This window comes from Phoxinus phoxinus (genome assembly GCF_949152265.1).
Source record: "Phoxinus phoxinus genome assembly, chromosome: 14".
Taxonomy (NCBI): Eukaryota; Metazoa; Chordata; class Actinopteri; order Cypriniformes; family Leuciscidae; genus Phoxinus; species Phoxinus phoxinus.
Window position 1 is genome coordinate 8,333,911 of NC_136889.1, and position 14,070 is coordinate 8,347,980.

General features: G+C 36.8%; 1 protein-coding gene across 1 annotated transcript; it reads left to right on the forward strand.

The window, feature by feature from the left end:
- The first annotated feature begins 833 nt into the window (after window positions 1–833).
- Window positions 834–10,781, forward strand: cpxm1a (carboxypeptidase X (M14 family), member 1a). The gene is made up of 13 exons (XM_079635988.1): window positions 834–1,195; window positions 2,608–2,717; window positions 2,805–2,944; window positions 3,566–3,650; window positions 3,835–3,985; window positions 4,699–4,787; window positions 4,865–4,988; window positions 5,514–5,710; window positions 5,894–6,073; window positions 8,218–8,512; window positions 8,944–9,083; window positions 9,187–9,289; window positions 9,745–10,781. The coding sequence occupies exons 1-13, from the start codon at window positions 940–942 to the stop codon at window positions 10,053–10,055; spliced, it is 2,181 nt and encodes a 726-aa protein (XP_079492114.1). The 5' UTR covers window positions 834–939; the 3' UTR covers window positions 10,056–10,781.
- The last annotated feature ends 3,289 nt before the right edge of the window (window positions 10,782–14,070 follow it).

Sequence of the window (14,070 nt, forward strand, 5' to 3'; positions counted from 1 at the left end):
AACACCTCATAGCATAAAAATGAATACAAACATGAGTCTTCTTCTGTGTCAACCATGTAAAGCCTGACATAGGCCTATAAATAATAGTCAGGGGGAAAAAAGCTTAAATGGAACTTGAATCTTTAGACAAATATTATAAAAGCCTGTCTTTTATGTTTTGTATCATATTTGATACATCAGGATGTTTTTTATGGCTCATATGTTACAGTGAGGAAATGGACCTCACACTGGAGGATGAAACACCTATACATTTTATTCATAGGTGCAAACTTGGCAAAATTTTGTGCAGATGTTGTTATTTAATTGGCCTAAAAAAGAAAGGTGAAATTCTGATAGCTTGTAGTAATGTAAATCAGTGATAATTTTATAACAGTTTAGCAGGCTAATTACATAAAATGCATGTAAATATAAGTTTTACCTCTATATTTTTCAATAATCGTCACAAGTAAATTCTATTTCAATGCTTAGTTTTATGATCAAAGCTGGCTTAAATTGTGGTGGCAAAACATAATGCGGTGCAAAACAATGATGAGAATTACATCCCTCAAAAGCCTGTTGTATCATATTTGACATACATTTTAACATGATTTAAAAATATATATATATAGCTACAATAAAAACATTCATGCGTTATTCGTTATTTTTAGCCTAATTAGGCTACTAAAATAGTCTATGTCGACCAGAAGGCATAGAAGATTGTGTGCAACAAAGTTTTGATCATGTTGATAATTTAGAGGTCTTAGAAATCCATGGACCAAATATGACTGGCTTTATAGGGTTAAAACTTTTCTTGACAACACAATCACTTCTGCGGTGCGTCTATTCTACAGTTTACGGTATTGTGGCGGCAGCCTGGTATTATGTTACGAAGCGTTCTTCCAATATCTGACTTTTAAATTCTGCTTGGAGTCTTGGACACAAATATTTTGAAGAAGGAATATGCTTATGCAAAGCGTACACATTTGTGCTGCAATAATACTTTGCATTACACACCACTGTCTTTCATCTGAAAACCAGACTGTCAGTAATAATGTTAAATCTGAATCGAACGATTTAAAGTCAACATTTAATCTGGCTGGAAATGTTACTAAAAGTTTGGACAAAGCAAACCCTGCTGAAAACCACACCAAAGCGCAGAGGAATACCAGTGAAGATGGAGAACAGATGAACAAAGACACATATGGAGTAAAACCAGGCAAGTTCATTAGGATATTAATCGGAGAATTAAGGGAAGTAGGCTAAATTCAAACCAGTTTTATTTAAATGTCCATTTATGTACGGCGTTATAACACTTTCCCCTTAAACTATTAGGCCTATCTTTTTTATGTTAAAAGGATATTTTACATTTAAATTTACACTTAAACATTTACTCACCCAAATACGTGCACTTTTCTTCTTCTTCTTCTTCTGTGGAACTAAAATATTTAAAGAAATGTGTCATTTTTATTTTCAATGCAATGGAAGTCAGTGGTAGCCTAGTGTTCATAACCATTGGTTACCAACATTCTTCAAAATATCTTCTTTAATGTTTGCTATGTTCCACAGACAGCAGAAAGAAAGTCACACAAATTTGTAGTGGTATGACAGAATTTTCATTTTTGGCTAAATTAAATTATGCCTTTAAGGTGTTTCAACTGTCTTTCTGTTCCAACTATGAACGTTCTTCCCTATAATGAACAGTGACTAGTGAAAATGCAAATTATAGGGTGAATTTAGATAGATTTTGGGGCGCTTTTTCCAAGTTATCTCAATGACAAAAATTGTCCCAATCACCCTGAGTTCACACTTAGGCTACTTGTATCCTATTGGATAACTTTTTATAACTTCTATGCACATTTTGATTGTGGAAAACTACCAGGCATGTGTGAAATAAAAATCACAGGTAAAGAGTGATGCAAGTTATTTAAGGTGTTTCAACTGTCCAGTTATTCCAATAGTCGTTAGTGTTTATTCAGCACATATTCGTATTATTAGTATCTATTCAGCACATACTTATTCCTTTATTACACACTATGCACAGTGCTTAACGTTTTGCAATGTGTTAAAAAAAATGGTCTCATCAGGTTAAGGGGAAATTAGTTCAAGATTTAGTGGGAATACAGCTTAAGCAAAAAACATAATGTTGATTCACAAGGCTTTGTTTTAAGCAACAATAGTGAATCAGTGTGATATTTGTTTCCTCAGCATTCTTGTATTCCCACCAGTTCTTGAAGTTATTTCAAAATGCACCAAATGAAACCCATTGGAGAAGAGAGATAAATTGTTGCATGCACTCTTAAAAATAAACGGTTCTTTATTGGCATTGATGGTTCCATGAAGAACATCCGAAACGTTTCCACTGCACAAAAGGTTCTTATAGGTTCTATAGTGGAATAAGGTTCTTTAGATTAATAAAATGTTCTTCACGTTTTAATGGTTCTTTTTAGGACCTGATCACTGAAATGTTCTTTTTCAGAACTTATAACGGTTTGCCTTGTTTTAAGAGTGTACTGCCATGTGATTCTTTACAGCACATACTGTTATCTTTCATTCAAACATTCTTAGGCTCGGCTTAATAAGCAACTGGTCATCATCAGCTTTAAATTGGGTTGTCTGTATCTCAATCAGGTTGTCCACCACTGGGTTTGGAGTCTCTGAAAGTCTCTGATGATCAGCTGCAGTCTTCCTCAGATTTGAGTTTCGGGCTCGGCCCTCACAGAGGACGCCTTAATATACAGGTCAGCCCACTGTGTGTGCTTGTTTAAGAAGATTTTGAAGGTAGATTCGAAGTAACATGTTATGAACTTGCATTCGTGTGTTTGTAGTCCGGTCTGGAGGATGATGATGAGTATGACGGAGCGTGGTGTGCTGGGGTGAAGGATCAGGAACAGTGGTTGCAGTTGGATGCTCTCAGACCGACACTCTTTACTGGCGTCATCCTCCAGGGACGAAACTCTATCTGGAGGTCATTGTGTGTCTTTGATCAATATTGTCATCGTTGTCATCATTCATATTAGACACTTTTTTTATTAGTACTTGCAAAATAGTGGCACTCTGTTGAAATTACTATATTATTACTTGAGCCAAGTCTTAAACTAAACTGCATAATTGAGCTGTTTTAACTGAAAGCAACTTGCACTGTTTTGACTCAAGATGCTCACCAGTAATGTTTTAATTTTTTCTAATGCACGTTTATAAAAGCTACTTAATTAAACTAATGTGTAAATGTGTAATTACAAATATACTCAAATACATGACATACAATTTTCAATAGAAATGACATTTAAGTATATTTTAGTGTACCATAAATGCTTGTCAGTATTGGCAGTACACATCTACAAAGACAATAGAAGTAATTATGAAATTAAATATAAAGATGTACTTAATTCCTACTTTGCATTCAGTTCACACTTTAGTTCATTATTTTCAAATAAATGATTTCCACCATAAGTACTCTTTTCAAAAGTATGCTAAAGTGTACTTCTTTTCCACAAGGGTCCGCTTTTACAGGATGTTTGCAAATTAAACCTATTATTTTCATTATATTTGTTTTACCAAAAATCTTTATTTGTGTGTGTGTGTGTAGCTTGAACTGGGTCCGCACGTATAAGGTGCAGTTCAGTAATGACTCGTCGGTCTGGCAGCCCTGCATGAATGGATCAGTGGAGGCCGTAAGTTTATGAGTTTAATAAGTGCTGCTATTTGTTAAGCTTCTCTGTAAGATAGGGCTAAGAAGTCGAGGAGCATATAAATATTTAAAGCCTATAGTCTTTAAAGTGAATTTTCCGCATGTGCCATATTTATATTTTTATTTTCTGTATGTGTGCTATTTTGTCTCTCCTCATCTCTGTGCAGGTGTTTGTCGGGAATGAAGATTTGGAGACGCCGGTTTTGGCTCTGTTTCCTGAGCCTTCAGTGGCCCAATACATTCGCATTAACCCACAGACCTGGTTTAGCAATGGCACCATTTGTCTCCGGGCTGAAGTGCTGGGTTGCCCAATGCCAGGTTCTACATTACACTACTGTACTTTGAAATATTTGGGTCAAGACCATGGCCATATATATATATAAAGCTATTTCCTTGCATTCACTCCAATTTATACATTTGGAGGGATGGTAAGACTTTTCAATGATTTTGAAAGAAGTCTCATGCTTATCAAGACTGCAAAATACAGTAAAAACAGTAATATTGTAGAATTATTACAATTTTAAATTTACAATTTATTTTATCCATTTTTATGTTTTTAGATTTTAATTTCTTCCTGATGGCAATGCTGAATTTTCAGCATTATAACTCCAGTCTTCAGTGTCACGTGATCCTTCAGAAATCCTTCAGAAATCATTCTAATATGCTGATTTGTTGCTGAATTATTATTATTATCAATGTTGAAAACTGTTATGCTGCTTAATATTTTTGTGGAAACATCATTTATTTAAAATATAAAGCTCCTTATATTTATAAATGTCCTTACTGTCCTATAAGTATGACTTTTTTACTGACCCTAAACTTTTAAACGGTAGTGTATTTCTTTCATTTTTTTATTTACAAGGCTTTACAGTTATTGTCTGCCAAAAACCTCCACAAGTCAGTCAACCGCCACTGTAGGTCTTGCAACACAGAGACAGAGCGTTATTGGTAGTTTGTATGTTGTAGTATTAAATGATTGAATATTCATTCAGTTAAAAGTGAAGTTTGACTAAACTTTTCTGTATGTGAAGATCATGACAGCCCACAATTTTCTGAAACTGAGAGCAGATCCACAGATGACCTTGACTTCAGACACCACAATTACAATGAGATGAGGAAGGTTAGAGGGATTTTAGACCTTCTTATTTTTCCTGCTTATTCATGTAACCAAACTGACACAAGTCACTCTCCCTCTAGTTAATGAAGTCTGTGAATGACAAATGTCCAAATATCACACGGATCTACACTATTGGGAGGAGCTATAGCGGACTGAAGCTCTATGTTATGGAAATATCCGATAACCCAGGAAAGCATGAGCTTGGTAAGTGTTCACTTTAAGACCCTGGTGCTTGTTATTCAGATCCCTGAACCTAATAGACCACACGCATATGTTCTGGTGCAATAACTAATTATGTTTTTGCAGAGGATTCATTGTTTATGCCCTTTTAATATTTCACAGATAGAAGATGTTTTCTTTGCTTTTAGGCTTTATTTTGCTCATTCTTCATACTTTTATGTAACACATTGTTGTCACACATCTGCTTTTCATAGTTCATTTGGCCAGATGAAACATTCCATCATTGATCTGATGCTGTTAAGCTATTACTAAAGACATGTTGTCAGCAATTTGACTTGTTTAATCTCTCTATAAGGTATAATTTTTTTCATGAAACAATTCTCAAGGTATTAAGAATCTAGTCCTGACCTTATTTTTTTCTTGTATGCTGTTTCACTCTGAAATACATCACACAATGGAGGTAAAATGGTGTAAATGTGTGATTTTAAATTAATTCCTGTTCCAAATTGAACACATTTTACTGTTTATGCTTTCAATGTTTGCTTACAGGTGAGCCAGAGTTTCGCTATGTTGCCGGGATGCATGGGAATGAAGTTTTGGGCCGGGAGCTCTTGCTAAATCTTATGCAGTACATATGCCGTGAATACAACCGAGGCAATCAGCGTGTCATACAACTGGTAAAGGACACACGCATCCATCTGTTGCCATCTATGAACCCAGACGGATATGAAACAGCTTATGAGAAGGTAAGCCACGACAGAAAAACTGATGTAGAAGAACATTACACTCCTAAAAATAAAGGTTCTTCATTGGCATCTGTTCCACAAAGAACCTTTAACATCATGGAACCTTTCCATTGCACAAAAGATTATTTATGGTGGAAAAAGCTTCTCTAGATTGTTAAATCGTACATGTGTTTGTTTCCACAGGGCTCAGAACTCTCTGGCTGGGCTCTTGGACGCTACAGCTTTGAGGGCATTGACATGAACCATAACTTCCCTGACCTCAACAACATCATGTGGGACACTCAGGAGTTGGCCACGGACAAGAGGAGAGTGAGCAACCACTACATTCCCATGCCAGAGTACTACACCTCAACCGAAGCATTAGTACGTATGCATTATCATGCTCTTTTGGTATTGTATAATTAATAGAGTTTGGGTACTGTTGTCTCCAGGGACGGTTTAAGATAACCAGAGTCCCCTGGGCTACAGCATTACATTAGCCCCTCTTCCCCAAATAAAAATGTCACTAAGGCCATTAGTCAATACATAGAGATTTTCATTTGTGCTAGTGTATGAATAATGACATACCTTTAGAAATGTTTCTAGCTGAAATGTCCTTGATAACATCACTAAAATCTAATTTTTTAGAGAACATCACTTTCGACAGACATTTTGTTTTTTACAGTGGCCAGTTTTGAGAATTATTTGAAAATTTGAGTGTTGCAATATCCAGCAGCTAAATACTGTCTGTATAGAATCATGACACTATTATCTTGCTACGGCTGCTTTACAGCTGAATTGGACTTGTCTCATATTTGATCAAGTTTGGATCATTAATTACTTTCCTGTTTATTGTTGTGAAGCAGCTTTGAAACTATTTCTATTGTATAAAGTGCTATTAAAAATAAAGGGGATAACATGATTGTATGAACATGCAATGGGATCTGTCAACTGTAACCACAGTGAGTCATATTAAAGATGGTGACGTAAATAAACGTCTTATCACATTTGAAACGACAAATGTAGACGCATGTTCATCCATAAAATGAACTGACAGCAGCTTTGCTATTGCTGTGATGTCATGTCATGTGAGTGACAGGTTGTCCACTGTAAGAGGGAGGGGAAGATACTTTGGTTAAAGATTATGAGGGCACATGAATACATTTTTTAAAAATAATTTATAATAAATACCTCAATATTCGATAAAAAAAAATCCATTTAGATTTGATGATGACTTCAAACCTTTCAATAGACTTTAGTCTTTGACATACAGAGCAGGACACGTTGTGCAAAGGGGAATCAGGGTCAAGCAGATCTGTGAAGAATGTGAGCACTTCCTCTCAGCCGAAGCTCCCTGTGCTGGGCCTCCGATAGGAAAACACTGCAATACACAGATTATAAATGAAATTCACTCTTCATCATGAAAGATGATAGAGGGAGACTCAAAAGTGAAGAAAATTAATAAAAGAACACAAAATTATCATCTTTTCTGTGGATTATGAGATTATTATTACAAGCAAAGATTTACTTTTGTGCCTGGGGGAGGGGCAATGGGGCAGGAACTAGACCCAGACCCTCTAATTACAGTCTAAAGCACATTCTGAGATAGCAGTTGTGTCCATAAAGTTCTGTCTTTTTGTATAGTAGGCTACACATTATATATTATATACATTTATTTTTATATACACTACCAGATGTTAGGAATAATTAAGTAAAAAAAAATATTCAGGATGCTTTGATGAAAAGAAAGTCTTTGTAACAGAAATCTTTTGTAACATTATAATTGTCTATACTGTCACTTTTTATCAATTTAATGTGTCCTTGCGCATTTTTTTTACATTTAATTAATAATGTGTTAATTTGCAAAACAAAATCTTACTTATTCCAAACTTTTAAATGCTAGTGGCTAGTGTATCACGTTGTTCACAAAAATGTGAAGCTGCATGTTTTTCAGCTGTTTTCAACATTGATAATAAGAAATGTTTCTTGAGCACCAAATCAGAATATTAGAAAGATTTCAAAATATAATTTCGAGCTACAGAGACATAAAAAAATATAGATTTTGAGGTTTTCACAAAAATTAAGCCCTCTTCTAGCGATCCCAGTGCTTAAAAAGCAATTAAACATCTAAAAGTATCTTTACTTGTATGTTTTCTGGGAGGAGTACCTTTCCTTTGTCCATTAAAAACATCTAATGTGTAACATTATTTTAGGTCCGTGCAATAGGCTACGGTAGGCTGTCATTAATGTTAATCAAACTATTGTGGTATCATGGGAAAATATATATTATTCTTATAGATAGCCTATTTGGTTTTGACTTGGTGTGTGCCAAATTTGGTGTTATTATCAGGGATTTTACAGTGATTTTGTTTTGGAACCTTCAGAAAACTAACTCGATTTCTCTCAAAATCAACTTTGATTTCAAACATTTTTAAAAACAAAAATTTAAATTCTAAACTTTTGACTGCTAGTGTATATTATTTTATATATTTAATACTATACTATATATTCGCACGTTCATGTTTAAGGTTGCCCCGGAGACGTGTGCTGTTATCAGCTGGATGCAAGATATTCCTTTTGTACTGAGTGCTAATCTGCACGGGGGAGAGCTGGTGGTCACTTACCCTTTCGACTGCACACGTGACTGGATCCCTCAACAGGACACACCCACCGCAGACAACGATTTCTTCCGTTGGTTGGCTACCGTCTATGCCTCGACCAATCTGGTGATGGCTAACCCAGATCGGAGGATCTGTCACTCAGAAGACTTCCTACAGCACAACAACATCATCAATGGAGCTGACTGGCACACTGTTCCAGGGAGTGAGTAAACATTCAATATTCATTTGCAACAGGGTACTGTCTAAAAGTACATTTTAAGAGATGACACAGGTGTAATTCAAACAGAGGTCTACAGTTATAAGTCTTGTAGAATATATTCAGGAGCATGTAGAGTCTAGACTGTTGACTGAAGATATTCAGATATTAGTTGTGTTCCTTATGGAGGACTAAAAATGCCATTGCAAAATAAAATGAAGAAATTGTTTATTAATGTAATAATTATTATTTAAAATGTTAAATGAAACAGTAAATAATGAGGTAAAAATTGTATTGCACATTTTAATTATTAATACTGATAATTCTTAATTTAGTTTTTAAGTGGCAATCCTCGTTTCATGCTCATAATATAAAAGGCTTTATGTACTGATGAGTTTTAATGTAATTTTTTCTTATATTTTATTTTTGCTTTATAGGCATGAATGACTTTAGTTATCTCCACACGAATTGTTTCGAAATAACTGTAGAACTGTCCTGTGATAAATTCCCACATGCCAGTGAGCTTCCTATCGAGTGGGAGAACAACAAAGAGTCCCTCCTGGTTTACATGGAGCAGGTCAGTTTATTTTCCCTCTGTCCTGTATGGAAACATGATCCCAATGGATCCTACTAGGATCCTTACCTTTTCCATTTTCATCTGCTCTCTCGCTCTTCTGCAGGTGCACAGAGGTATAAAGGGCGTCATCAGGGATAAGGACACTAAAGCTGGCATTGCAAATGCTATCATTAAGGTGGACGGCCTGGACCATGACATAAGATCTGGTATACCTCTTAAATCACTTTGCCAAATAAACAGCATTAAAGAGGACCTATTATGCTTTTTTTTTCCATTTTCAACTTTGTTTAGTATGTAACGTTGCTGTTTGAGCAAGAAAAAGGTCTGTGAAGTTACAAAGCACAAAGTCGCTCCAAAGGGAAGGGAGTTCATCTTTATATCAGTAAGCACTATTTTTGAAACGCCTCGTTTGTAGTCTTGAGTTTCCTCATTTAAATAATTCCCACCCAAGGTGAAATTTGCAGTTGTGGCAAGGGATGTGACATTTCAGAAAGTGAAATGACCAATCACAACATACTTGCCAAGCCAACCAATCAGCGTGAAAACTGATTTTAGTAGATCCCAAAAACAAAACTTTGTAAAAGGGCTTAATAGGTCCACTTTAAAACAGTTAAATTTAGTCAATACAGGATATAATAATGTTTGATTGACATGTTTGTAGCTCTAGATGGTGATTACTGGCGTCTGCTGAACCCAGGTGAGTACAAGATAACGGTGTGGGCTGAAAGCTACTTCCCTCGCATCCGCCACTGCTCTGTAGGGTCAGAGCCGCACGCAACCATCTGTGACTTCACCCTCACCAAGACGTCACAGGATCGCCTAAAACACATCCTGGCAAAAGGTGGGAAAATTCCCCGGGATGATCAGGTACGGATCCGAGCCATGCGAATGCGCAAACTCCGCATCAGCACCAAAATTCTTAATCGCCGTCGAGAACAACAGCAACGCCTCAACAAAGTTAAATGGAAGTGAGGAACTCAGTTATAAAACAATAAGCCGGTCTGTCACAGGTTGAGGGACATTGCGATTTAAGAGACATTGAGATTGTCTGATTTTAATGTGTTTTTTTTAACCACTAATAGATTTTTAAGAATGCCTCGGCTCATGTGAGCAAGACTCTGAGATTGTAGCTGGTTTTCTACTCTCAGAATATGATGTTGATGATATTATAATAAAGATAATAAAAGATTGTACATTGTGCAGTGATGATTATGTCCAAAACAATCAAGGCTAGAAATTATGAGAAAAAAGTCAGAATTACAGGATATAAGGAGTTTACATATATGATGTGCATGGATAAATAAGTTATAATAAATGATTATTTCTTTATTGCAATACTCAACAAAAAACAAGAATTGTCCAATTGTCCGTTTCATGTACGGAATAATTGACTTCAGGCCGTTGAATTATTAGAAAAATAATGCACACCCGAGGTGTAACGGCCGCTCTGCTTCGCGTCGTGACCGCATTACCACCTCGGGTGTGCATTATTTTTCTAATAATTCAACGGCCTGAAGTCAATGATTCCGCTTATACTACAGTTACCACACCTCGAAACATTGTTCAGATGATGGGTTACTTTTGAAATATTTGATTAAACTGAAATTTAAAATGAAATGGTTTTTTTTTTTGCAAAGATAAAGGCCAATATGTTTGCAGTTTCATGTTAACGAGGTCATACTCGGGTATATTTAGGCTAATAAAAAAAAAATTAAAAAGAGAAACACAAAAAATCTAACTTGTATATTGTGTTACTTTTGACCCACCTGTGTGTTACCTTCGTCCCAACTGATGGGGTCGAAAGTATCATGAGCAGTCTTAAGTTCAAAGTGAAATTATACTGAAGTCGTTCTATATTTTTACAAAATACCACTTGGTATTGATAGACCACACTTGTGAGTGACTGACCACAGCAAAAATATATCTCTGTCTAAACCATAATCTTTTAAAATTGTTTTTCTGAAAAATGTTACTTTCGCCCCTGCTCTCTCCTACTTTATTTATTAAAATTAAACTGCATGTTTCCATTGATTGTGAAGCTAGACATTGAAAATTGCAGATCAAGCGCATGGGGCTGCATGTTTATTCTTGTAATGAATTGTATCCTATTTTCCGTTATTACAGTTAACTACGCAAAGTGATATGGAACTGTAATGCGGTCAAGACCTGCCTGGAACTAATTTAGCCGTGCGTTTCCCTGAAAATAATGCACACCTTAGAACGTTCGTCAACCAATCAGATTCAAGCATTCAACGGCCCTGTAGTATAAGGTGACTTTAATATGTTGTTCAGGCAACACGTGCATACTATGATTATCTTCACTTTATGCATATTTATAATCAAACAAAATATGATATAATGATATAAATAACATCCCGTTGTCATTTAAAAAATATTAATATTTGAATCGGGAAATACGTGCATACTCTGTTTATCTTCAATGTATATTTATAATACAGAGAATATAGTATATTTATACATGAAATTTGCTATTTTGGCTTTAAATGTAAAATTTATAACACCATTGTTAATTCATGTGTATTGTCTTAATAAATAAATAGTTTAAAAATTTTATTTAATACATTTTACAAAGTAAAAATGTTGGTGATGCTTCGTTCCTTCGTTCATTCGCTGGTATCCTTAGGATACATTTTCCTGTTGAGGAAATAGACATAATTAGGTTTAATAAGCTGGAAGGAGGTCAAAAAGACATATCACTTCACTTGTTTTACCATGAGTGGTCTATGAATTTTACTGAAATACACAAAGTATTCTAAATAGAGGATAACAAACAAAGTAGCTTATTTGAAGATGTGTTTGTTTGTTTTTAATAAATATGAAATACAAATGAGAGACAGGAGCAACTAACCTTTGCTTGTGGCTCTTTAGGTACCACCTCGTCTGAGTGTTTTGCAAGTTCTGGAGAGGCTCAGGTTTTTTCCCCCACACATTCTTTTGTAGAGGTGGCTGGACCGCACCTTTATTGTCCCGTTGAAAAAACAGAGATCATCATTTAATGCACAGACAGGTTTAATGGCTTCTTATACACAGTCTATTTTAGTTCTACTGAAATATAATGCAAAGGAGTTTAAATAGAGATGTTAATTTTTTATAATAAGAGATCATTCTCGACAATTACCCTGAATATTTTGGGGGAAATGTGCTTCTCTCTCAATGTCTATGGTGGTTGCAACCTTAGCTGAAGTTTTTACCTTGGAGGTCAGGAAACCAAGTCTTGAGTTTTCTCTTGAGTTTTCTCTTGAATTCAGCCTTCTCTTCTTCACTTGGTTTAGAGTCAGATACTGGAGAAATAAAAAATCATTAAGACACAATTGGTGTAAATAATCAACATTAAGAGGGGACAAATTTTTACGTTCAAGAATTGATATCTGGGGAAAAACCCCGAATTAACGAGTATCCTAAATGTTTAAGAGAAATCTTAATGTCTGGTAGTTGCGGCCCTGGCTGAAGTTTTTACCTCGGAGGTCAGGTCAGGAAGTTTTCTCTTAAAGCCAGCCTTCTCTTCTTCACTTGGTTTAGAGTCAGATACTGGTGAAATAAAAAATGGTAATTAAGACACAATTGTTGGAAATAATATACTAATAATCTAAAATTTTGTTGTTGTGGCCCTGGCTGAATTTCTTACCTTCAATGTCAGGAAAACAGGTCTGGAGCTTCCTTCTGAACTCAGCCTTCTCTTTTTCAGTGTGTTTAGAGTCAGCTACTAGTGAATTAAATGTGCTTCCTGGGGAGGCAGTGGGCATGTGTGCTTCCTCTTGGGACGAGACGTGTACAGGTGCTTCCTCAGAGGATGTGGTGGGCACTGGTGTTTCCTCTGGGGAGGGTGTGGGCACGGGTGCATCCGATTGGGACGGGTTGGGCACAGGTGCTTGCTTAGGGGACACAGTGGGCACTGATGTTTCCTCTGAGGATGAGGAAGGTACAGGTGTTTCCTCTGGAGACATGCTGGACACTGGTGTTCCTTTTGATGTCCTGGTAAACGTAGATGGTCCTTTGGGGGGCCTTAAGGGCAAAGGTGTCAAGATGACATCCCTTGTTAGATGCAATCTCATATTATTAGGGATGCTCACTTTTCTCCTGAATGAGGGCCTGGCAGGTACAATTGCTCCCTGTGGGGAGGCAGCGGGCACTGGTGCTTCCTCAGGGGATGCTGCATGCATGGGTGCTTCCTCGGCAGACAAGGCAGGCACATGTGCTTCCCCTGGGGAGGCAATTGGCATGTGTGCTTCCTCTTGGGACGAGACGTGTACCGGTGCTTCCTCAGAGGATGTGGTGGGCACTGGTGTTTCCTCTGGGGAGGGTGTGGGCACGGGTGCATCCGATTGGGACGGGTTGGGCACAGGTGCTTGCTTAGGGGACACAGTGGGCACTGATGTTTCCTCTGAGGATGAGGAAGGTACAGGTGCTTCCTCTGGGGATGTGGTGAGCACTGGTGCTCCTTTTGATGTCCTGACAAACGCAGGTGGTCCCTTTGGGGGCCTTAAGGGCAAGGGTGTCTGTGTCAAGATGACATCCCTTGTCAGATACAATCTCATATTATTAGGGATCCTCACTTTTCTCCTGAATGAGGGCCTGGCAGGTTCAGGTGCTCCCTGTGGGGAGGCAGTGGGCACTGGTGCTTCCTCTGGGAAAAAGGTCTGTGAAGTTACAAAGCACAGGAAATGAGCTTCTCTCTCAATGTCTATGGTGGTTGTAACCTTAGCTGACGTTTTTACCTTGGAGGTCAGGAAACCAAGTCTTGAGTTTTCTCTTGAGTTTTCTCTTGAATTCAGCCTTCTCTTCTTCACTTGGTTTAGAGTCAGATACTGGAGAAATAAAAAATCATTAAGTCACAATTGGTGTAAATAATCAACATTAAGAGGGGACAAATTTTTACGTTCAAGAATTGATATCTGGGGAAAAACCCCGAATTAACGAGTATCCTAAATGTTTAAGAGAAATCTTAATGTCTATGGTAGTTGCGGCC

What these genes read in the sequence shown, in the direction of transcription:
- cpxm1a (XM_079635988.1), top strand. Translation starts at nt 940, where the DNA reads ATGCTTATGCAAAGCGTACACATTTGTGCTGCAATAATACTTTGCATT. An exon ending in ATTACAATGAGATGAGGAAG is followed by an intron (nt 4,788 to 4,864) that starts GTTAGAGGGATT and finishes CTCTCCCTCTAG; the next exon opens with TTAATGAAGTCTGTGAATGA. An exon ending in TCCTGGTTTACATGGAGCAG is followed by an intron (nt 9,084 to 9,186) that starts GTCAGTTTATTT and finishes GCTCTTCTGCAG; the next exon opens with GTGCACAGAGGTATAAAGGG.